The sequence below is a fragment of the Nesoenas mayeri genome (assembly GCF_963082525.1).
Source record: "Nesoenas mayeri genome assembly, chromosome: 1".
NCBI lineage: Eukaryota > Metazoa > Chordata > Aves > Columbiformes > Columbidae > Nesoenas > Nesoenas mayeri.
Genome location: NC_137541.1, coordinates 63921511 through 63948363, shown reverse-complemented (window position 1 = coordinate 63948363; position 26853 = coordinate 63921511). Strand labels below are relative to the sequence as shown.

At 39.5% G+C, this 26853-nt stretch overlaps 1 protein-coding gene across 5 annotated transcripts in view; it reads right to left on the bottom strand.

Moving 5' to 3' along the window:
- Window positions 1-26853, bottom strand: part of MICAL3 (microtubule associated monooxygenase, calponin and LIM domain containing 3) — a 150978-nt gene that overhangs the window by 102008 nt on the left and 22117 nt on the right. For all 5 annotated transcript variants that reach the window (XM_080346275.1, XM_080346271.1, XM_080346273.1 and 2 more), the window contains exons 2-4: window positions 8190-8565; window positions 1928-2135; window positions 305-421 (exon numbers count right to left, since the gene is read on the bottom strand). In XM_080346275.1, the coding sequence (XP_080202401.1) occupies window positions 305-421; window positions 1928-2135; window positions 8190-8453 (589 nt within the window). In that variant the 5' untranslated portion in view covers window positions 8454-8565. The remainder of the gene's footprint in view (window positions 1-304; window positions 422-1927; window positions 2136-8189; window positions 8566-26853) is intronic.

Here is a 26853-nt window from a genome sequence, read left to right as displayed (position 1 = left end):
GTTGTTTTAAAAAGATATCTTCTAAGTGTAATAGGCTTAAATATTTTAGGAGCAATTACGATCTACTGTGTCTTGGTCTATTTCTGTGTGGCACTTCAGGTGATCCTGTTTTATATAGTAACTAACATGGATTTTTCACTAGAAAGAATAAACCCTATTAAAAATTCAAAAAGTGTATTAATAATTACTCTCATTAATGAAGCATGAGGAAAGGGCCTAGAGTCATAAGCAGGGTTAAGGACCAGGAGTCTCTGTATCCTACCACAACTTCCCCTTTTTCTACTACCGTCTCAATGCTACTTGCTTTCATTCTCCTGATCTTCTGGAGGGTAAACAAGCCCCTGAAATTCCACATTGACATGGATCTCTATTCCCAAGATCAAGGCAACCTTCAAAAGGATAAGCTGGAGCTGACGGATACCTACAAAAAAAGCAGATGATAAAGAAATAAAACAAAAAGAGCACAAGTGCACACATCTGTGTGACATTACTGACAAACTGATTTAAAGGCCAGCTGCTACCTTCTTTTTCCCACTGTGTTCCCAGCACTTCATCCAGTCACCACTGGTGTGCAATATCATGGAATGCTGAGGAACTTCTATATAGCTGAAACGCCAGCCATTTTCAAAGAATAAAAAGTTGTTTTGTTTTTTTTTAATGTTTCAGTCCCCAAAGCAGCAACAAGGGTAACACCCAGAACATACACTGCAGGAGAAGGAGGGAGGAGTGCACAAGCAGGACTGCACTTTTGTCATAGATGGCAGCTGACCATTTGATCAGTCCCAGTGTAATACTGAACTGCAACTTCATCTTAATGCCTTTGGGCACAGTGAGTTCCTCACCACCTCCTTCCTCTTCAGTTAACGTAGGTAGCGGGTAGGAAAATGACAGCATGCAAACTCTATTAATTTGAAGGAAGACAACTTACTGTCATATTTCACATACTGAAATGAAAAAGTGCTCCACATAAGCACTAGATTTCAGCTGTGCTGAGATACAGAAGATAACATGCATAAAGTACTGGAAGAATTAAAATGATGAGAGATTGGAAGGGAAAAAGCAATCTGCAAGACTGAAGTTCCAAAAATCTTCCAGTTTTACCATTCACTGCCAAGAAAAACGAAAAACAAACAAAAAACCACACAAAAACCAGTTTTTACTTTTGGACAAGAAGCCAAATGTTATCTATGTTTGTGCCCATTATACTTCCGACTTATGCCCAGTGGAGAACACAGACTGGTGGGCAAAATAATCTGGTTGTGCCATATCCAGTAAATTTTTGAAAAAAAAAGAAAATCTGCAAAATAACTCCTGCCTCATCAAAGCCTTCAGCTTTCAAAGGAGACTGATTTAAGAACCATTCAAATTATTCTCTAATTTAAATATGTAAAACACTAGCTAATCAAAACTTATTCATAGGCTGACAGTATTCTTGAAAATATCTTCACTGCTCTTCCAAAAATTAATGAAGCCAAATTGCTCCTCCTGTTTCCAGATCAAAATTCACAAGAATGTTTAAAAGCATGCAGTAAGTATTTTTTTTCTAAAATTCGCTTACAATGCACAACAGAAAGAGAATAATGTGGCAGCTGCAGGAATGTAACAGTAAAAATAGGAAAATTCAAAAAAAAAAAAAGCTTTGAACCTTAAATGCACTTTTTAGTGCAGGAAAAAGATATGCCTTGGAAAGTAATAGGTGTAACAGATGATAGATACATATTGTATGCGCGATAATTTCATAGCACGATGTATTTCTTATCTAGGTGTACCCCAAAATGCGCTATGCAAAGGTGTGGCTGAATTGCACCGTATGGACTCAAGAGCAGTGACTGGTGTAGGCTGAATTTTAATGAGTTACCCCACATCCTCACCCACCTTTCCTCTGTGAAGAACAAGCGGTGCTGTGTCCAGCAGCAGTTGTACTTACTGATATGGTCTATGGATCCTGCACAGAATTTGCCGTAGAACTTTTTGGCGCCCAGACCCCTCAAGTCATGTATGGTGAACGGCCACAAATGCAGCACATTGTTGCGGGAAAAGGCATCCCTCTTCTCTATGACCACCACCTTGGCTCCCAGGAACGAAAGGTCGATGGCTGTACGAAGGCCACAGGGTCCAGCCCCAATTATCAAACACTGCAAAACAACCAGCATTCAAGTAACTTTACAGTCCTAGGAGGAAATAGATATTTTTACTGGAGCTTCCAAGCATCCCACAGCTCCTAGGTAAGTGCTCTTGGCAACATCAGATGATATTTCAGATTGGTCTTTTTATTGTTACCTGACATGCTCTGCCACTGACAGGTTAAAGCAGTAACCGCAACCTGAAATTCAAGCGTATCACAGAGCACTGAAAAGTTTGGAGAAGCAGGCAAGTACACTGCCTGTTTGCAACCTTTGTTTTAATAAGAGATGCCAAAGTGTACTCTCCAAGATACATAAGCACCTGGAGAACAGCAATATTTCTGAAGGCTTCTCCCTCTCTCATTCTATCCATTTATTTTCTTCTACAACCATCATCATTTAGAGTAGCACAGGCAGCAGTAATGTCAGAGCACTCTAAAATCTCCAATCTCCAGAGCACTCAAAATTTCCAGATCAAATATGAAGAAAAAGTTATTTCACCTTGATCGTTTTGGTAGAGTGTTGTTTCTTCTTTCCTTAAGGACAGTTCTTTTATTAGAAACACTGTATTTATATTAAATACTTTGCCAGTGAAGTTGATTTTAATCACATGTATGAGTTCCACCAGTACTGCTCCACAGAGTACAATGGAAATATCATATAAGATCAAATAATGCTAACATTTCTATAAACATAATCATTTATAGGAGAAGAGATAGTAAAGTCAGAGCACTCTATCTTACGCCTATGCTGGTGTTTCCACTATTGCAGCAAAGGACACCTCAGGAAAGTTAAGTCAATGTAAATACAACCTTTGCGTGACTAGGCAAGCTTTATCGTTTTCTCCAAATAAAACTTTGTCATATCATATGTCATACCCTTTTCCACTCTACTCACAAACACTATCAGAGATCAATAAACAACTCAAGAATAAACTTGCATATCTAGTGCTGGAAGTACTTTCAGAGAAACAAATGATACTGCAAGATTGTTTCTTTTAAGATTAAAAAAACAAGATAGTCAGTTGACACTTAAGCATAGAAACTGAGGTTCACAAAGAAAGCTGACATGGGTACGTGTATTCACAGGAATACAGTATACAGTCCATTTTGTCATATCATTTTTGTACTTTGATTTCTATTGAGACTCATAGAATAAAGATATTGCTACAGTGGTGACTGCTGCTGCCAGGGGAGTATTTTCCAGATCCTCACATACCCTTATGGCTGGACATCAAAGCCTTTTGAGTAATTCTTAAGTATGCCGAAACTTAACCAGAACCCAAACTTCTGATAGACAGCCTAACCCAACACAAAGCTCATTGTCCTTTGGTTGTCCTCATGTGATAATTTTTACAGACTACCACATCTTCACCAGTTATTCACTAAGGCATAAATTCTGCAAATGATGTGAAACTGCAAATATAAAGCTTGAACAAGTACAAGTTACAGCAGTGACAACATAACAATTGACATGTAAATTCAAAGACTACTGTTTATAATAAAAAGTCACATAAATCTGAGGTCAGAGGTCCAAGCCTAGAGGGAAGACAAGCAATGGATACAATAGCACTGCTTCTTTAGTAGCTTCAGGAACCTGAAGGCATATGGGAGAAAAGGCAAGCCCAACCACTGAGCTACTAGCAATTCAATTCCAAAATAGACTTGTATACTGAACTGGTGTTCAACTTGTCATTTATTAAAAAGAATAATCAATTAGCATCTAATATATTCTTCCAATTCAATATTGGTTTAGTTGTGGGCAAGAACATCTCAGACATCACTCAGTCTTTCTTTTTTAAAACTTGTAAGAAAATAGGCTGAGTGCACCATATTTAACCAGGTAATAATTTGCTCATATGACAACTACAGGCTTCAAAGAGACTGTGTTCAATAAGCAACAAAACCATATTGAGCTGTATAACTTTTATTCCATGATAACTTCCCCCATATAAAGTAGGTATGATGCTGTATACAACAACAGAGGAACTGTACTACAATCAGACTATTCAAAATCAGGTCTGTGTAATCAAATTATAAATTCACTACCTGTAACATTGTCACAGAAATGTAAAACAACTTTTTTTTTTCTCTACAACCTCCTCCCTTGCCCCCAAACAAGGATGTGATTAACATCATCTATGTTTAAGACTCTAGATATTTTGGATGTAAAATATATGATACTCTGAAGTAATTCATGGTCAAAGGTGCCACTTTTTTACCATCACAAAAATATTAAACTATGCGGTTATAAAACGCAGCAAGTTTTAAGCATCTTTTCTTCTGCCCCCCCTTCCACCTCTAATGCTTCTTCTAGTTTCAGATCTCTCGTAGAAGCCTACCTTCCAATACCCTATAACTATAACTATACGAGATGCCAAGCACAGCCAAGTAAATAAAGTCAGCTACTGTTGCTCCTTGTTCCCTTTCCCCTCAATGACTCCAAGCAACTGCTGCAACTCTGTGCACTAAAGCTGTCTCACCCCTCAGAAACACCTCTTGCTCAAGATCTTTCATAGAGATTACAGCAAGCTTTCAGTAACAACACCCCGATAATGGAACATTAAAGGCAAACTGGAATACTGTATTATCTGTATAACCAATGAAGAGAGAGTGCTATTTGTAACTATTTACATTTGCACAACCCAGCAAAACGAAGTCTTGCTGTCATGAGCCCTGACTATCTGAATTCTGGTCAATGCTGTCCATGGGATGCACTAACTGCCCGACTCCAGTCATGGCTCTTCATCCCTGCCCAATTTTTCAAGTTGCATTGCAAGTTACATTAAACATTAGGAATATAAAACTGAGATAGGAAATATCAAATCAGATATAATTCAGTTCTCAGAAGGCCTCTACTTTGAAGATATAGCCATAACTATTATGAATTACATAAATATTTAATGGCAGATGCTATTAGGGGAAGGAAACAAGTAATTAACAGAAACATATGAAAAAATACAAAAATAATACATACATATATCATTTATTTACATTAAAACCACAACATTTATATCTATGGCATACAAAAATTATTTATCATCATAGCCATATGTACTTTAAGACATATTAACAAAAAAAATATTTCTTTAAAACTGTATTTCACTTCCTCCCAGTAACTAATTTCACTAATCAAAATGTTTTGAATTCTGGGTTGAGGTGGGGGTAGAGTACCTTCAACTCATTCAGCATCCACTCTTTTCACTTCTGTTTCTATATACCATCTCACCAACAGCTTCTTGGAGGCACTGGCAAATGACTCACCTGCTGGCCTCCACTCCTCTTCCTCTTTTCCTTTGTTCTTCTTCTTCTCCTTGCCATGCACACAGGAGAGCAGCTATGCAATAAGCTCTCCGCTTCCTCTAGTAGAGGCCAATTCAGCATGATCACTGACACATCCGCCCCAACCTTTCCCCCCTCCCACCCATCTGGTCCTTCACATCTTCACCAGCATGTTCTGAGGTTTCTTGCTCATCATTAAATGAGGAAGAGTCACGCATGACGTCATGAGTCTTCTCCACTCATGTCACCAACATCTCATCTCCAAAATCACCACATGTCACCTTTGCAATCACTCTCTTGATCCCCTTTTTCCAGTTCCACCCTACACTCTCTTCAGCTTGGCTTTGGTGCATGAAATACACTAAACTTTTGGGCCATAGAAAATCTCTACCAAACTCTTCTTACTAAAACATCGATCCCAGGATGCACTTGAAGAGATGTTTTATAGACAGTTGACTACACAGATTTCTTCAAAGCATGCCCTTTTCTGATATCTTTTAAGACTCAGTACTCCTCTATGTCTCCAGCTATTCTTTCAAAGCACTACATGAAGGATTTCCCCCATTCTTCCCACTCCTCTGACCACCAGCTCCCCACAGTGCTTCCTCAGGGCTTTGCCTGTTTGGCTTTCTCTTCTTCCTCTACAGTTCGCCTTCACATCACCTCATTCATAAGCACTGGTTCAATGAGCTTCTCAGTGCTGTAGAGTTGACGACTTTTTGCCCAATCTAAAATACATACCTTTCTGACATCTCCTCATGGCTGTTGAGTTGTTGGCTTCAAGCCCAACATAAGTAAATGGAGCTCTAATTTCCCTTCTAGATCAGTGTCACAATTTTCTGAGTGTCTTTCATAGTTGGATGTTAGCCGCCACTCAAATCTATTTATTTACATCCTCATAACCAAGCAATATCCAAGTCATACACTAATTCTTCCACTAAATCACTTATTTCATGTTGGATCTCTATTATTTAAGCAACCTTTTCTTCAGTGGTAACAAATGCAGTCTTGCTGACTAAGACACATGCAGAACCCAGATGCAAAATCACTTTTTTAGTCTATTACTTCAAGTAAGTCACAATACTTCTACATTCTTCCACAGCTACCTCATTCTATTTCTCAAAAAAGCATAAGCCACCTGTCTTCATTTCACAGCCCTTAACACTCTATTTCACTTCTACACATCTGTTTCATTCAAAATAAGAGCAATTCCTGCATCCAATGAATGGAAGGTACAGCAGAGTTTTCAGAAAATCACTTTTCAATTTTTACCCATGATGTCCATAGTGCTTGGAAGGTTTATTCTTAAATATAGACAAAAATCACTGCAGTTATCTTTTTGTAAGTCCCTCTTATGCTGATGCTACTGCCCATCATGATGACCAACACTGCCCAAATGTTTTATTGTTTTCCAAGTTAACATATATGCACCTGTGATCTATAGTCTGATGTACCAATTCCAAACTTTATGAGGAAGCATTATTTTTACAAGACCTAGGGCAAGCAGATCTTGCTCCATTAGTAATTTTTCCAAGTGTTATTGTAGTAATTAATTATAAATTACACCATCCATATAAAAATGGCCATTGGAAATTGAAATAGAATCAACAGTCAAGAAAATAACGTAACTTTCTAGTATCTAGTTCGGAATCAAACTTGATTTGACAAACATGAAATAACTAACATATCCTGAAGAGCATACATTTCCCTCTCAGTTCTCTACTGAGGAATTAGTCATTAATTCCTGCTATTAATTAAGGTCTTTCCTTCTCCCAAAAGCTGAATATTCAAGGAAAATAAAAGTATCTATTGTCCTGAACAAAGGAGGACAGGATCTTGTTCTAATTTTATCATATTCTGCACTATATTCCTTTCTTTAAAAAAGGAAGAGTGTATGATTATTTGCAAAAATAGCCTATTCCATTCACATTTGGATGAATGATATAAAGAACTGCTTTCAGTAACAACAAAACAAATAAATAAGCTCATACTGTACAGTCCAACAAGGGTGCAGCACATAAATACCATTTCATAATAATTCAGACAAAAAAATCTGGGAGATGTGTGTAAAAGCAGGAATTCCTGCAGTAAATACCATACATATCACCCTTTTAAAAGGAACTGGTATGGGTTTCCACAGGATTTTTAGGGGTTTTTTTTAGATCTAAACACAGAATACAAGTTATTACTTTCTATATAATGATAAATTAGATATTTTACCAAATTGGCAGGAAAGTTCACTTTCCTTGACTGAGTAATGAGAATTTTCAAATTAAAATTAGAACATTCCAAACATACATATTTTTTATCTAGATTCCAACACAAAATGTCATGTCCCTGTTAGCTGTCTAGTAAAAAAGCGGGAAAAAAAATCCTGCCAAGATTAAAGGTTTACCAATTAAGATCTTCTAGCTCAGTTCCACCTGATAGTATTGATATCACAAAAACATAAGCCATGGAATTTCACAGGCTGCTTCCTTTGAATAAATTACAAATATTCTGGCAATTCCCAAGGATTTCCATTTAGCTTCCCCTGTGCAGGTGGGCAGTCAAATTTGGTAGTAGCAAACACAATTTTTGACTGAGAGACAAATGCTAACAAATTTCTACTATCTTACTAATAATACGTGTGAGAACATTCCTGAACCTTCTCTGAGCTTATATTGACATCACGCAAACATCTTTCTACATCTAGATATTTTTATTGTGTATACCAGAGACATAATGGGTAATAGTTGTGTTGACTCCTATGAATACATCTCTTGGATAGAATAATTTTCCTTACCTTCGTGTTGGCGCATGCTTTCCCCTTCTTATAGTCCTTATGACTGCCTCTTTTATCCAATTTGGCCCACAAGGCTTTGGCTTTCCAATAATTGAGCTTGGACTTGAGTTTGTGATAGAAAGAACGATAGTCCTTGGGCTTTAGTTCTAGGTAGTCACAGAGCTCTTGGAAAGCCTTGAGAGTCCCCTTGCAGGTTGAAGCCTGGACAAATCTGTCGAAGAGAACATGAGCCTGGTTCACCTTATCATTCTTACTTTCCTCCATGCTTCACACTTCGCAGCTGCCCTGGAGGGCAGCTGTTCTCTTCCAGTCTGCCAGATTTCCTGATGTTGCTCTGCTGAGCCACTTTCACCTCTGGCTTATCAGCATTATTAACCTATAAAATAAAAAGAAGAAAATGTAACTAAGCTTGTGTTTTTTTTTTTTTTTTGCTTTCCCAAAATTTCATCTCAGCCTGCTGAACTGAAAGCCCAGATTCTCAGTACAAAATGAGTAAATTGATCAATACCCCAACAAGTCCTGCCCAAGCTGACTTGAAGAAGAGCATTCCAAAGCTCATGGAGTCTTACTGCAGGCAGTGAGACATCTCACCTCTGTTAAATCACAAAATACTTTACCTGAGACAGTCCCTTGTAAGTTTTAACATAACTCATTTCACACGAACAGCAGAGAAGTTACAAGTAAGCTGGCAGATGTTATGTAATGTTTGGAAGCAGGCAGAGGTTAACACCACAGCAACAGTTTTGTGCTGATCTTCAAAGTACTACTACCACAAAGTACTTCAGGAGTTGCTGTTCCACCAGTAAAATAAGTTTGGGTTCTTTCTTTCAAAACAGACGTGTCTGTGCTCATGACAAATAGGGAAGAGGAAAGAGGACGGCATAGCACAAGCGGGTATCTCTGTCAGAGTCCTTGCAAACACGACTTTGGTACAGTGACATAACAAACCCAACGATGGCTATTGCAATCCTAGAAAGAAGTTAAATGTGCTAATAGCAATCAAATGCTTAAGAAAAGAAGACAAGATTGAAAAAAATGCCTGAGTTGCATCAAGCAACATAAACATTTTCCTTACATAGAGTCTAAATGTATATTCCTCTCTCAGTTACTAAGCAATGTAAGAGTGAAATGTGGCTGGTGCGTTACCCTCGTGGGATTCTCTTACTAGTTCCTCTCTTCTGTGGTTTTCAATTTTTTTTATATGCAGGTCCCTACATAGTTTTAGGTGGTAGCTGGGGTCCTCAAGAGAATTAATATGGTAATTGGAGGTCTGCTACCTTTAGTTGCTGGAGAAGAGGAGAGTGAGGGGAGACCTCATGGTGGCTACAGCTTCCTCACAAGGGGAGGAGGAGCGGCAGGCGCTGAGCTCTTATCTCTGGTGACCAATGACAGAACCCAAGGGAATGTCAGGAAGATGTGCCAGGGGAGGTTTAGGTTGGACATTAGGAGAAGGTTCTTCACCCAGAGGGTGGTGGAGCACTGGAACAGGCTCCCCAGGGAGGTGTCACGGCCCCAAGCCTGACAGTGTTCAAGAAGAGACTGGACAAGCCCTCAGACACATGGTGTGAACTGTGGGGTTGTCCTGTGCAGGGACGGGAGTTGGACTCTATGATCCTTGTGGGTCCCTTCCAACTCAGGACAATTTATGCTTTTCTGGCATCCCTCAGAAGTAACCTGCAGACCTACAGAATGAATTGTTTGGATCGCAAATAGCAGATTTCTTTCTTTTATATATAATAAATCTCTTTCTTCTTTTTATACATAACAGTAAGTACATACATATAAAAGATTGCTCTCTAAGAAAGAATAGTTCTGTTTGTCTTCAGATAGGAGGGCAACATGGGAACATATACGGGAACTACGGAAGTGAAAACATTTCTGAGGTGCTTTTTGTCCTGTGTTTTTTTTGCAAAGGGTATTAAGGTAAAAAAGGAAATATGTGGACTCGGATAAAACGTTTTAGATTCTCACCAGCTCTTTTCCTGCTTCCAGCAGACAGGAAGCCAAGTCAAACATTACAGCTCATGTCTCTTCCCCTCCCACATGACAGCTCTGCAGCAGTTTATGTGGGTACTCCTGCATTTCACCCTAACATGGTATTTATTGCTTACATTTAGAAATGGCAAAGGAGACCTGGAAACCTTTACACACAACTACAAATGGTTTATTATCAAAAATAAAAATAGTTTCCTACAGAAGCCAGAGAACAACAATGGGTTATACCAGAGAATGTGATTCTGACTTTATTAGGACAACTGCCTTGGAGGACGCAATACAATTGAAGCTATTTTTCTAACTGGCTGATACTGATGCCACATCCATAACAGTACTGCTCACTAAGCAGGATGGAACTAATGGCTTTCCTTATTTTTAATCTGAACTTCACTGTTATGAAGCTGGAAACGTGCTCCAGACTTGCATCTCAGGGTAACCACTGCACCATCACAGAGGTCTAAGACATTGTGCTTTAAGTCTGTGCCTCCTCATCTGTTCTCAAGAAGAATGTTACAGAACTCCAACAAATCACCTCTTATGATGACGGAGTAATTTCAGTGTTTCTGTGTAATAAAGATACAATAAAATACCTACTGTCTAAAGTCGTATGCCTCATTAATCAGCACAGCATCGAAAGCTGAATACTAGTTTGTGGTATGTTTCCCCCACCTCTTGAACCCCATTCTACCACCCAAACACTCACTTTACGCCAGAGCTTCTGGTGACTGACACTTCCTAAGAAAAAGTAATAAAAGTTATATGACCTAAATTCAGTGCCAATTAAAGTCTGTTAGTCCACAGTCCATTACTGATATATCCTCATGTAAGGACAACATAGGTTCCATTTCTTATTCTTGCTTATATTGTACTCTTTCACCAAAGGAGTGAAGCAACACCAGTTCTGCATTGCTCAGAGAGATCCCAAAGTTAAAATCCAACCTGCTTTCATTCTAGGAACTTACTGCTTTGTGTTCAACGTTTGCCAAGCCAGGAGACAAATGTGAAAAAGCAGGTCATTTTACGCAACGCAACTTAAGCAGCACATTAATACGGCAGTTCTGCCAACATCTCGTTTCATGCAGGCTGTGAAGTCAGTTATGCCCACAGGTCAAAAACGGAGGCTTCAGTCACCGCTATTAGTCACTTCCCAGAACTCTGCACTCTCGATGTAAACACCCAAAGCCCTTGGAACCCAAGAGCAACACGTCGCAGCACATGGAAATTACAGGAGGCAAAGCAAGGGCAGGCAAGAATTATTTGCCAGGTTTCCAGGGTATTTGTATGCCTTGCTGGCTATTGTGCAAGTCTGCAGTATCCTGCATGTTTTGTCTCGAGGCAGCTGATTGCTGACTCAGAAGCTCTGTAAATTCCTTGGCTGAAACACTGGAAGAGAAAGACAAAGCCCGTGGAAAAATGCATGCGAGAACAGTGTTTGTGTTGCTATTTACAACAATAGCATGAGGTTGTTACTGACTCATGCCTGCAAATACGCTCAGGATCTCCACTGCTTGCACGGGACAAAAGAAACCAACTAATAATTCCAGGTGGTGGTTCCTTCCCACAGTCACCACAGATGCAGGAGTATGAATATTTTACCCCACGCACATACAAGAAAGAAAATCCAGTGCCCTACTTCTGTCAAATGCAAGAGATAGGAAGAGATTTTGCACATGATACACATACTGAATTTGGCTGTACAAATTCAAGTTCCTGCAGAAAGTGTTACAAATGCAGGGTTCCTCTATTCCAGATAAATAAACATCTATTATAGGAATCATCCCCACTACATTTTCCATGCTGTTTTTCTTAAAAGTGCTCATTCGACTAATGATTTAAGCCTAGGAAAAAAATATATTATGGGAATGTATTTTCCAGCATTCTTCTCCATTTTTTTCAGGTGTAAAATATTGACTTGATTCCATCTAAACTCACAGCTTTTTCTGTCTAGCTTAAAACAGCATTTTGAATGAATAAAACATTTGCCACAGTAACTACCCAGCTCTGCTTCAGAATGCTGAGTTTCTCTGAGCACAGTATAAATATCATATTCTGGTTATTTCCCAGCCAGCCAAACACCACAGATGCATCCTTGACAGTCAAATCTCTGAGAAGTCAGAGATCAACTAACTGCAGTACCACATGGAATCTGAAGGCAAGCTGGTCCATCAATCACAAAAATATTGATAGCTCAAGTAGCCCCAGTTTCCATTGATTCCATCCTTTCCCTAAAATTTCCAGTTTCCCAGCAACATTCCCTGTGCCCTCGTCTCCCTTTCATGGCCCCTCAGCTTCTGCCTAAGCAAGACTTACTAACATGCTCTGGAAACACTGAGATTACTGCAGTGCTAAGGCAGCCAGTATACACTTGCAAGTTGGCTAGCAAAAGCCTAAACACAGATTATTGTTAAGCTTATGTTGCAGACAGTGGGGAGGCATATTTTTGTCTCTCTCCACCCAGCCTCTAGTTTTCTTGTAGGAAATCAATTACCTTTGAGATTTTGATTCCCCGTCAAATCTGGATGAAATTGATGAAAAGTTATTAAGGATGAACTGAAAAGCAGATGGACAAATGGCTCAATCCCGTAAACCTCTCTTCTTTAGGAAACCATACTAAAAAAAGGCTTTATTCCAACAAATGAAAAAGCTCTTTTTTCATTTCCAGGATCTGATTTATTTTAATTTTAGCTAAAACTAAAGAAATGGACCTTGCTACAATATGTTCATGACTTTCTAAGTGATCACAGGTATCAAAGACTCCAGCTTTAAGGCAGCAGTAAGACTGTGGAACTAATGGCAAAAAAGAGGACAATTTTTATAAGAAAAGCTAATGCAAAAACTGGCAGTTATTTTAGCTTCATTTTATGCAGACAAAGAATGGGAAAGCAAGAGGACAAAGGCGTGGTTGCCATTGTTTGCAGCTTCCCTTTTATACCAGATGGAAAAAAAGAATGTCAGAATTGTCCACAGTATGTGTTAAGATGGTATTTAGATCTGCAGCCATTCATAAAATTCAACACACAAGGAAATATGCTGGCAAAAAGATGTTTGTGTTTTAATACACTTATCAAACCTGATTTGGTGAGCTTCTGTCTACCATATAGAAGTGAGTCTTTTGGGTCTCGAAAGACTCTCAAAAGACCTCTTTCCTGTCTACCCTCCTTCCCAGCCTAGGACAAAAGTGCAAGAGAGAGAGACCAAATATGAACCTGATTGCAAATACAAGAACCCATTCTTAGGCAGGAGATCAAAGCACATACACACACAGTGCGTATAATTCTCAAATAAATAAAAACTCAATCCAGCAGTGATTTGAAAATAAATGCAAATTATATCTAAGAATATGGAAACATACAACTACAGAAGCAGTTACAGATGATATTTTGGTTCCCAAATTCATATCAAGGTACTGAAGAGAAATGAGTACATTGTTTATTACTAAACATTTCTTAAGTGCCACAACATGAGTAATGAAAACATTAGACCTACAAAATAAAAACTTTTATTAATATTAATTCAACACACATTTATGCTGCTCTGTCATACACAACTCTTTGATCACAGTAGAGTCCCTACACTGAATGAACATCAACACAGAGACCAAGAAACAGAGCGTCTCTCTTATTTGGAAGGAAAAAAGGAAATTATACCCAGGAAAAAGTAGCTGCCCCCTTGTAAAATGAAAAGGGAATAGCAGTCCATCTGGATAGCTGTCATATTGTAAGACAAGCTTCAACAAAAACTACTAGCTTAAATGCCTGACACAGCCATTTACTAGGGAGATCCCTAAATTTTCACATTGGGCAACCAGTAACCAATTCAGTGATCCCTTCTCACCTAGCACAAACTCACTAGCTGCGTGTTTGGGAAGCTGGGGACATTCTTTACATCTTAGATCTGTCATCGTGCTGTAAAGAAACACACTGTACCCTACATGTACAGCAAAAGACAATTTACTCCTCAAAGAAGTAAAAGTGCTTTTATTCCAATGGTAAAAAGTAATACATCCTACTAGAATCACAGCCCTCACAACCAACTTTTTGGAGCGTGGCCATTAACGCAGCAAGTCGCATGAGCAACACTGCCCTTTACAGGTCTCCCAAAACCCAATGAGATCTGACAGCAAAGGCTCCATTTGTTATCTGGGTAGTGAAACCCACGCATCTCCCACAATCCTCCTGAGAAAACACAAGTCCTGAAAACACAAATCCGGCTGTTTCCATATAAGAAGTCCTTAGTCTATAAGCATATCCCATGAAGACCATACCCCACACCTGTATGCAGTCAGACTGTGGGTGTTTTCTGATGAGCAACACACATCGCACATCTAAGGTAAGTGTACAATCACTTCATGCTAGGTGAAGGTAACTTCACTTCCAGGCTGAAGCACATGGAGGCTTCTGACCCTACCACTTAACAGGGCAAAAAGATGGAACACAGAGCCACACTTTCAGAAAACTTTCTTTTTAGTACTTCAAATGGGGATAAAACAAGTCAGTCGCCTTAGCACAGCAAGACATACCAGCTTTTGACATCATACAGGACACAGTTAGATTAATCTCTCTGAGACTACATGCTATGCCACAAGAAAAGGAGGTTTTCAGGAAGGCTTTACTGAACGTTGGAGAACAAGAGCATTGTTCTGACCCAATTAGAAATTTTTAGCAGAACGAACACCGGAAGCTACAAACACACAATAATGACCTCTGCAGCCCAGTGAGCCGAGTCCTCTGAGGCCTTCAGGTTCTGCCAGAACACTTATCACTCAAAGCCATCAAGTCATTCCACAAAACAGTGAGAAAATAAACTGCAAAAAGGTCATATGTCAAACTGGGACATATAAACAGGGGTGTCATGTGTTTGACATATGAAGTAATCCCACTTGGTGCTAGGAAGATTTCAAATGCAATACAGCATCCAGTGCCAGTGCCAGGTCCAGAAAACATGACCTACAAGAAATGGCTGAAAAAATCAGGATTGTTTGGTGAGTAGATATATTAAGTCTTCAAATATATTCAAAATTGCTGCAGAGAGGAAGGAAACAAACTGTTTCCTTACTTATATTAAGAAGAAAAAAAAAAAAAAAAGGTGAAATCTCCTAAAAGAAGGTAATGAAACTCACATGAACACATCTTTAAAAATTTATGTAAGTGAAGCCTTTTACCTGTAAGAACCTGTTACCAAAATACAGACTGCAACAATCACAAAAGTTAATGCAGGGAAGATAACCAACAAGGACAAAGAAACAGATACAATCATATGATCAGCAAGTGACAAAAGGGAAAAAATTACCATTCTTTAAAGAGCCCATAAAACAGTTCATGATACCTGGAAAGTGAATAAGTCCAGCATCTAATGTAGCATGTGCTTGCCTTCTATTATATGCACTTTTCTCCACTTACAGACTTCAGTTCTCCCTTTTATTACCTAATTGTCTTACACAAGTCAAAGATTACTTAGTCACATAGAAACATAGGGCTCAAACTATGCTTAACTTATCAAAGCCACCTTCATATGGATCATGGAGAGAAACATCTTAACACCTCAGAGGCAAACTCAAAGACTGGTCATTCGTGCCAGCATTTATTCTAATCAAGGCAGATGGCTGCCTGGACTTGTAACTCCAATACCAGACTCTCACAAAACAAAGAACCAATATTCCAGTTACAGACATTAAAAATGTATATGGGAAAGCAAGTTTTATTTGTGCTGCTTCCAACTCTCAGCTTTTATGGGTGTGGAAAAGAGGCAGGCACTTCCTCGAAGGGAGTTAGAAAACAGGATTAAAAGATAAATAATTCCACCCTCCACACACAGTCAACTAGCTACGGTATCACAAATTGAGTACATTGCACAGAGCAGATAAAATAGACTATTTAATGGACGTATATCCTGTTTCTGTGGAGAATATGGAATGCAGAGAGACTTAAAACTTCTAGATTTTTTTTTTCTAACACAGATCTTGCAAGACACTTTTGGGAGCCAAGAAACTAAGTAAACAGACATTTGAATAAGAGAGCCATAAAGATTTCTCCAACCCACAAACCACTTCATTTAGAGACTGTTGAACTTTAAAAACAAAACAAACCCCAGGCTTTATTCTAGGAAAAATCCAGGAAGGGCTGGGATCATGCTACAACCTTAGCCTTTATAATTGCCAGGTAAAATATACACGCAGAGCTCAAAATACACCTAAGAAATTGGACCTTAAACCCAGACCTCCAGAACTGCCACCTCCTCACTCTTAACCGGAAAGATTCAACCAGGAACAGCATCTTGAGGATTTGTCTGGAGATAATGACCAGCACCTCAGTCACTACCTGCCATACACCTTCACTTGTCACTGTTTATATATCTGGCACTCTATCTCCCAGCTATCATATGCCCCAATCTGACACTGCCCCAACCCATGCATGGCAAACAGACCCAAGCTCCACTAGCAGGCCAACCCCCTCAAGGTTCACTGCTGCCAAAGAAAATCCCAGAGTGTTTATAACCATTGATGGGTGTACCCTACCCAGGTAGCTCAAATCACTATGACTAGCCTTCCTTTCTCCTTAAAAAATGTGCATGAAAATGTGTGCTATATAGTCTCTCTAAATATCTAAAACCAGAAATGGCAATGGCAAGGAACTCAATCTACGGTAGATGCAGCAGGCTGCTTCTTGATGCTCCTCAGGCCACCACAGGCCTGTACTGTCCTCCCACATTAGTCACTAGATCAGAGCATATTATACAATTAAGCAATTTCATTTCATTTTGCAAGGGCAGAAGATGACATACCTCAGCAAGAGTCCTACTGACTGAACAGAGTTTGAATAGATAAAGCAGGGTTTGAAGGGAACGAGACAGAAACCAGTTTCCATCATGTTTTGAATTTTCTTTTTTTTTTTAATGACTGGCAGATTCAGCATGAAGCAACATTTCCTTTTTATGGTAGAACTTATTTGCCTAGACTCTCAGGGCACGGGGCTTCTATATAACAGAAACTATACTGAGCACTTTCAACAGACACAGTGCTAAAGCCCAGCCCAATTCATTAGATGACAGGAAGAAAACACACACACAATAATCCTACAACTTTAATTTCATAAATTAGATCATTTAATTGAGGTCTATTCCACAGGTCTCTCAAACCTCCTCTATAACCTGATGCAGGCTGAATTCCTGCAGCTTTTTTTTTAATTCTCAAAGGGGCAAAAAAAAAAATCTCTACCCTAGCCCAAAGCACTCTATTACTTAAATCTTGGAGTTCTTAATCTGACAGTATCTTAAACCTAGTTTAGTATTAACCATTGACAAATCTTCCCTCTTCTAAAGATAAGAATACCTACCCTTTGACTCTGGTACACTCCACAATATTTAGTAAAATTAATAATTTTTAAAAGCAAAGCAAAATCCAACCCTTAACAACTAAGAAACTTCACTGTGAGGCTGTCCAATGAGAACTAATCAAAATTAGCAGCTTAATGAAAATTCATCTCTATTACACAATTCTGTGCATCTAATGCTTCCCATCATTTATTTTCCTCATACGTACATGGAAAGCTTTTACCAGGAGTCAGGATTATATTGTAAGCAAATAACCTGTTTAATATTTTGGATAAACTATGTCAAAGGGGTAGAATAAAAAGTTATGTTTTCTCATGCTATAAAACAAATCACAGTCTTGAAAAATAATGCAGATTATAGGTAGAAGATTGCAAACACAGAACTTGTAACATCAAACTTTCAACTCTGGACATAAATTCATACCATTTGCACATACTGTTACACAGCTTAAAAATAGAAACCAGGCAGTATGTTCCCCACTTGGCTGGACATTTGACTCGCAGTAAATACTGAAACAGTTTCAACCAGCCAGATAGCAATTCCCCTCCAGCAGCCTCTCGCAGCAAAGACCATGCCAAGCTCAGTGCCTTGAGCAAATGAAAATCTGTTAGGAAATCAGTTACACAGGAAAGAGGTGGAGGTGGTTCTGTGATTTACACTCCTCTCCCTGAGGCTTTGGCAAGCAGTTTCTGAAATAAGATGGCAGTCATCACTTCCAAAGGCAGACATCACCAGTCTGCTCAAATACAGCTGCACTGGTGGGGACATGAAAAGACTTGGTACGAATTAGTCAGAGATTTAATCCAATCTAAGTGTAAGGATGCCATTCAGCAGAATTTGTTCCTAGTAGAGAGCACACATAAAAGCTTCTCTCTTTGCCTTTCATCCTCAAGGACATTTCTGTCTAGCCTTTTTAATTCCATCCTCCTTTGGACACAGGCCATTCCTCTGCAAGGATATCTGGAGGTCTGAGGCAGACACCCTTAGCTGAACCGCCTAGCTATCCGTCAGAGAATGTTGCTCTAAGGGCAGACACAAGAACCCCCTTCACTTAATACAAAGGGCCTGCAACCACCTTTTGTGCAATACCTCTACACATACCTCTTTAATAACTCACGGTTAAAGGTCTCAGTGGTCACAGGGAACTATTCCACTGTGCAACAACGTGAAACATCCAGCATGGTTTGACAGCAATGATGCTTTGCCACTATGCTGCTTGCAGGCTGGAATTTGTCTTGTAGGGCACTCCAGGACTTTTACTGGCAGATGACTCAGTTCCAGACCCTGGGCTCAAACTGAGTAAGTTCCATAATCCCTTATTTCATAACACCATCTTCCATCTGGTATTTGAGCACTAGCCAGACCAATGCAGCAAGAAGTGGCACAAGAGAAATTAAGAAATATTTCCTTCAGCTTCATTCAGCTGGTGCTTTCAGGCTCAGTCAGCATGGACTGGTAGCACAGCATGGCTCTGCAAGCTAGGGATGACCAGCAGTGGTACCAGAACCTCAGCACGGCAGCAGTTGCCTTCCTGGAAATCTACATGGTGCTCCTGCAGAGCAGACCACAGCCTTAACTGTAAGTTCTTCTCCAGAGAGAACAACCAGGGGCCTTCAACATCTGGAAAACACTCTCCTTCCAGTTGCCCACTAGTATTAAACAATTATTCCTATATTTTCCGTTAGTTTATCCTAACAGATGCATATGCTGCTATTAAGAAGGCTTGTTTTTCTCCAATTTGAAAACTGAGAAATGTAAAGCATCTGTTTCTGATTACACTGGAGGACACCAGTGGAACCTATATGCCTACTCTCTCCATTCCCCTGTCCTTCCCCATACATACACCCCAGAAATTACCACAGTAGTCTTTGCTCCATGGACACAAGAGATGTGGGTAACTGTAATTAAACATTTCCTGTTCCATGGGGTAGACTAGAAAACTCTTTGACATCTGGATCTTCAAATACTTGGAGTAGCCACAATGGAAAAGCAATGTTTGCTTTTAGCCTCCCACTTTTAGAACATCCTTAGTTTTCTAGTCATTCTGAAAGTGATATGGCTTATAATTTCCCTTCCCTGTCTGACACCACTGACTGGGCATACACTTTCCAGGGTAACTACTGAACTATGTTCTGTAACTATGGGGTATAAACAGAGAAGGTTCATTTGGAAGATCAAAATGCAGATAGACAGATCTGAAGCTGACACAAATTAGCAATTTCCTGAATCACAGCAAGCTGTAGCAACTGAGGCTAGTAACACTTTTTGTCCCATCCCTGTGATCACCTCAGAAGTTTCTTCCTGAATTCAGTTGTTTTTACGATCAATAACTTTCTTTTATTTTCCAGGCCAAGTTTATACCTCTTTGTTCCTGTGAGGATACTGACCTATGCATTAGCTTTCCCTCCCTTCCTACATATATTTATAGGCAGATGCCACATTCCTTCTTGATCTTCACTATACTGAGGCTAAATCAAGCTCTTCTAGTCTAAGACAGGCACTCTTTTCCTGTGCCTCCCAAATAGGAGGACTGCATCGTTGGGTTTGGGGTGGGTGTATAATCTCATGAAGCACTACAGCTGTATAGTGCATTTGGCCAGATGAGTTCTCAAAAGAGTTTGGCATAATAGGATATGTTCTGTAGGGTACAACCCCTCTCCTGACAATTCTGGGGTTGCTTTGGCCTCTTACACAACTACAACTCAGTTCTAATATACATTTCATTGTATTCACTGATCACAGGGGATCACTATTTCGCCTTTCTTGGTCATTTCCAAATGAAAGGACACCAGATTTTCTCATTCTTGCTTTTATGCTATTGAATTTAATTTCATTTGTATCCCATAAATCCTAGTTCTTTCTACAGAAAATAGCTAAGTCTCAAAGTAGTAGCAGCACACCCCTCATTCTCAAAGAACAGGAGCAGTAACCTTTCCCAGTAAAACTAATTCCTTTCTGTTTTAAACACAATTTAGTATTTTCTGTTCCCAAGGTAGATGCTCTGAAGTGCAGTACTCATCTGAAATCCAAGCCTCATTCATTGTCCCAACTGAAAAGCATCAGCTATAAGTAGCCTTTCATGTATATGTGATGCAAGCATGATGCATTTAGTAGACGATATGATGCCCCACATAGAGCTATCAATGCTTCACAGCATATTCATTAGCAAAGAAGTGTCTTGTGTTCATATCTGGGTGAGCTTCTTGTGGGGACAATAGACTCTTCAGGATACTTTGCTTCCTAGCAAAGAAACAAAAGTATCACAACATGGGAAACTGACCTCAAACACTAGAGGAACAGAAGTAGGATGAAACAAGAGTGTCAAGGGTTATGAGAAATCCATATGATGCAATTGTGAAAGAAACAAATACGATGGTTAGATGCAGCAGTCTCTCCAGAAATGAGATGCAGTATTAATGTCACTGGTCAGGAGACTAATAAAGCTTCACACAGAAGTATATACAGTCCTGCCTCCCACAGGCAAACTAACAAACAACTTGTCATCAGCTCTTCCAGTCTCCCTTACTTCTTGACTCACTTCTAACAACATAATAAATAGCACAGAACAGCTCTGATAGTGACATAAAAACGTGTGTTAGCTTTTAGACTGCAACTCGGTGTTTGAAATCAAAGAAATGGGGTTCTAGAGCGCTCACTTGTGAGAAAAGCCAAGACAATTAAGCCTTAGTTTATTAATAACAGTTTTCTGAGACTGAAAAGGAGCAGATCACATCCTAGGATTTGCCTCCAAAATATTCCAGCACTTTGATGTTACTGTACATATGTGGACAGGACAATATATGCACAATTAATAGGCCAAGCCAGAGTTAAGTGAACTTAACCATGACTGCAAATATGCATGCATTGCAAAAGAGCTTTATTGAAGGTTCATAATGCTGTGCAAAATTATCAGCTTTCAAGGGCTCTGGCTGCACAAAAATGAATTTTCTGCCAGAGTAGCTGATATTGTAGCCGTTTCTGTAACCGCCTGTCGTCTTACTGACGCATATGTTTCGCAGGGTGGGAAGAAGTGTGAGGGAGGTGACCCCAGTCATTTGAAACAGCGTTTCCTTGGCAGAACAGATGAAATTTTGCTTCTTCCTCTACTTCAAAGAATCACAGACTTGAAAGCTGAAGGCGGCAATAGACTTCCACAATTCAGACTTCCAGAATTTTGCCTATGTGTGTAGGGCTGAAAAAAACCAGTGCTGTTGAGTGTTTGTTTGGAAATACAGGAAATAGGTTCATACAAATTCAATACAATTATGCTTTTGGTGCAGGGTGCAGAAGCAGCATACTAAAAACTGCTGGTACACTCCTGCACGTTGTTTACTTTGGAAAATAAAATGTGAATGTTGTTTCCCCCTAAGGCATAGATATGCTATTGAAATAAATCCTTCAAGCAATTTATGCCACATCTGTGTCCCCACAGCTAATAAAGGAATGTAAGACGACTACAGGCTACACAGGTATAATCAGTTCACCAAACTACATCAGGGAATTTAAGGGATAAGTACTGTTCTAGTGCTCTGAGCATGTAACATATTGCCCAGGAGTCCGTAATCCCAAAACAAGAAAAATTACTTCATTTGTCTTTGAATTGCTCTTTAAAATACCTAAAATATATCAACAGTGTAGTTGATTGAGGACTGCGCTCTAACCTCACCTTGAATGAGCTTGGTTTTCCCTTTTCTGTATACGCCATGTAACGGTGACTTCATGTCCACTAGTCTCCTGGTTAACCCCTCTGATCTGACAGTAATACAGATATTAAGCATATCAGTAGGGTCTCAAATTTAACAGAAAGATCAGTGTTTATACATGCATATTACTTCAGTTCAGAGTTGTTGGCACATTTATAAACAGCCATAGGTTGAGATGTGCCAATATCTTCAAGAAACAGAGAACAAAACAGTAACAAGTTTACAGCATCTATCTGTAAGAAATCTGAAGCTATGTCTTCAACAAGCATAATACGGTATTGTTCACTGGATACACGAGGTGGTCCCTTCTGTAGTTTTGTGCTGGTTTTGCTGGGAGAGAGTTAATTTTTTCATAGTAGCTAGAATCTTTTTAGTAGTTAGCATGGTCTTTTGTTTTGGATTTTGTACGAGAATAATGGACTAACACACTAAACTTCTCATAGGAAAGAGTAAATCTTCCCTGGAACAAAGTTCATTTTTTTTTTTCCAGACTGGCCAATGAGATATTCCCTACCATTAGCGTCACATTCCATATATAGCTGGAGGCAGCTTTTCTGGCTCATTAGGGGGCCTTTTTCTCTCTTTCCAGGATGGACTGCTTGAGACCAGAGGGCTTTTCTCTCTGGAACTGGCTGTTTGGCACGATCTTGGTTCAAGTGCAAACTGCTGTTTAGATGTTCAGTCTTCCAGGATCAGCTGTACGGAACTGGTGTTTGTGGGCATTGCCTTGTGCATCCCTTATTGTGTGTGTGTGTATATATAAAATAGTATAGTTATTAGTCATAATATTAATGTGTATATATAAAAAATCATTTTATCTTCTTTTGCTGTCTTATTAAACTATTCTCATCCCAACTCATGACTTTCTCCCCTCCTTTTTGATTCTCTTCCCCACCTCCCTTGTAGGCAGCAGGGGAGGGAGAGTGAGCAGCTGCGTGGTCCTAGCTGCTGGCTGGGATTAAACCACAACAAGTTTGGATTGCTGCCTGTTCAAGTGCTTTTGAGTGTCCCTCTTCCCATTATAATTGCTACCTTTGAAGAAAACAGGCTGCCAGTTTGGACCCCCCTTGGAGGGTCTCAGATCTCACCTCTGTATAGGGTGTAATCCTAAGGTTGCTCAACATTTAGCTACTTCAGTAGCTCACAAAACACACTGAAGACAACACTAATGGTACTCACACATTTCTCCTTGTACTTAACATAGCATTACTGCCTCTGTGTGTCCATATCTAAGCAGACTTCCACATAGCTCCATTCTAGAGGACTAGGCAGTTCACTTCTAGCACTTCTAGCATAATACTTATACCACATATTACACTAACACCAGCTTACACAAGTAAATTAGTAGCAAGGTAAAGCCTAATCAAAATGGCCAACAAGATGGCTACCTTGATATTAAATGCTGTTTTCCCTGGAAGAATTTAAAGCAGTGTAGGTAACCTGTAAGAGAAGTTGACAACACTGCAACAGCTACTTGCAACAAAGCAGATGTGGATGCAAAACACCTGCAAACAAACTCAATCCATTATCTAAGGTGGCTTTGTTTTTCACCTAACAACTAAACATCACACACCAGCTTGTGTCCACAGCCATTTCAATCCTACCTCAAGTCAGCTCAACAAGTTTTGGGTGTGCTCTCCACAGATGTACCACGCTTCAAGGACAAATGACCACATGAAGTGAACAAGATCAGCCTTCCTTTCACAGAAAAGCAAAGATGCTTTCTGACTGGAATGTCTGGGCAGGATGGCTCATTCTCTTAAAAGTCTTTTCTACAGACAGCATTTAGCATAAAGAAACTTGCAGCATGCTCCTTTTCTGGTTTCCTTCACCAAACACAATAAATTAAAATCCAGTCATGGAAAACCAACACATGTGCATGAAAAGAAAACGTACTCTGCTCCAACTAGGCTACACTCAACAACATGAGTCAGTACTAGAGTTGACCCTGACAGTATTAGACTGGAGGCCTGCCATGCCACTAACTTTCCTCAGATCAGTGCATTTGACTGCCGAAGAAGATCATTTCTAGGGGATATGCATCCACGTTTCCTTTTCTCTTCTTGGTTAGAGAAGCTGATTTGGCTGTTGATTAGAGAAGTGCACCGATCTACCCTCTGGGTCACATTAAGAAATCATGAGTCACAGAACCACAGAATAATTAAGGTTGGCAAGGACCTCTGGAGACTGCATAGTCTGATCCCAGTGCTCAAAGCGGAGTCAGCGAGAACAGGTTACTCAGTCAAAACCCGACAGGGCACAGTCCTATCTCCAAGGATGAAGTCACGAGGGATGCTTTAAACCTAACATAATATCCCTTGCAGCAGACAGACCTGCATATTTAACCTCCAGGCAGATTAATTTTTATGTAACCAAGCAATAAGAGAGGATAGGTGCTCAAGTCCCAGAACACATCACCCTAAAAGGTAACATCAAGAGAGCCAAAAACAGCAAGTCACTTTTTCCCCTATATTCATTAAACTCATAAGGTCCTCAGATTTCCTTCTTACCCTGAAACAAAATGAAGTGTTTATTCCCAGATCTCATGTAATATTAAACAAAAGAAAGCTTAATCCATGAAGATAACACATGAAACTCTAGCAGAGTTTCTAGCAGAAGGGATTGTAGCTGTGAATCCCATTTCACATTCTGCTTTTTAGAAAGAGATAACACCTAGCCCAAGGGTTCAGCTAAGCTGCCTCTTCTCTCCTTGAAAACAGTTCTTACTGGTCAAGTTTGGTGACATCTGAATTTGCAGTAGACAATGTCTGGAAGAATCAGAAGAATAACCTTGAAGGAGACCTCAGTATATGATTATCATGTTGCTCCAGACATTGACACAGAACACGCAAGTTTCCTATGAGCTGCAGTGTGAAAGACACACCTAATGACATCAAAAAGGATATTCACACATTAAGAGAAAAAAAAAAAAATTCAGGCTATATTTTCCAAGGGTAGAGTGTCATTCCTGGCAGTGGGGCCACAGGGAACAGCTATTCAGCTGGCAACTGAACCACAAGGTTTTAAATAGATAGTTTAAAGCCAGAGATTATTCTCTTATCCTTTGCTGTCAGTGTTATAAGGTTGTGATGAAAGGTAATACTAATGAACAGAGAGAAAGCAAAAATGTTTCACTTTAAAATTAACTTATCTACCTTTGCCTTTACAAAACCACATTTTGGATGACTTGCAATGTGTCAATATGATTTAAAACACTGGATATCTGCAGAATACAGACAAACACTCATGCTTCAGTTTTAGTGCCATCAAGAGGCTTCAGTTCTTGCAGGCTGTCATTTAATTTTGACATATAAAGAACTCTCTCATTAAAATAAGGTTCACCTCTGGGATGAGAAGTTGTTTCTAGTGTCTGTTCACAGCAGCTGCTTACAAGCACTCGGGGGAAAATAGTGATTTTGCTAGGGGAAAAAAAAAAAAGGTCATTTATAGGAGAAGACAGGTTAAGAAACCAGCAGAGTAGGCTGACCCTAGTAGGCTGATTTAGAAAAAAGTCTTGTTTAGTGGAAATCTATTACACACAAACACACACATTGGACTGGAGAACCTCTAGCAAGTCAGGCCTCTCATGCTCAGGGTCCTTCTTCCTTTCTTCATGCCCTAATAGAAGGGTCTGGCAACGGGATTTGAGAAGATTATCAGGTCAAAGCTGGAAGTATATCCCAGTCAGCAGTCTAAAAGTGAAGTTAATCACCTCAGCACTTTTAAAGGGCTAAGGCCTGGGAAAAACTGAAACAGCTTCCATTAACTGGCCTGAAACTAATCACAAGCCATATAAATGCCAAGTCTGACCCTACAGGTAAACAAGCACTGGGAAACAGTTATTTGTGGCAATAGATGCTGGGCACTACATAACCTACTTCTTCATGCTGATCCACACAGATCGTTTCAGCAGTCTCTTCACAACAGTAAAATCTTCCATTGAGAGGTGTGTATTGAAGAGAATTCTGATTAAGATAAATAAATAACAATTTGTGTATGTGTGTATTTAGAAAACAGCTACCTCCACTCATACCCTCTGGCAACCAGGGAAAGCAGCACTGAGCCTTTTATGGGGGAAAAAAACAACTTGGCTTAGTCTAGACATGAATACCACAAGCACTGAGAAGAAGGAAACCTTTCTGAATGTCATTGGTGCACAGGATCAGTGCGTCCCTGCTCTCAGCATGCAGCCTAGGTAGGAAGGCTAGGCTAAATCCAGCTGCCACATTACCATACACTGTCACTGTGCAGACTTGTTCATAAGTTTATGAATTTATGCAGAAATTTGGAAAAAATATCCTAAGCTACATTTTTTTAACCAAAACTTGTGTTATGGCACAACAATTCAAGTCTTTAGGCTAAAGCGGTCAACTGCTGCTTGCAGAAGTGTTCACTGAGTTTCTTCTGTATTTGATACACGTATAACCATCCCTCCCTTCGCATAAAAATGAAAGTCAGTCCTGCTACAGGGATTCAATTTTCAAAAACAAGCTTGTTCTCATTTAAAGACAAATCCACACATCTACAATTCTGAAATTAACAAATATTCCAGATTTTATGTTAAGTTTCTTCTTTAGTGACCTGGCTCCTGAAGTAATAAATAAAGAGCGCATCTCAAAGAGACATAACAGAGCTCT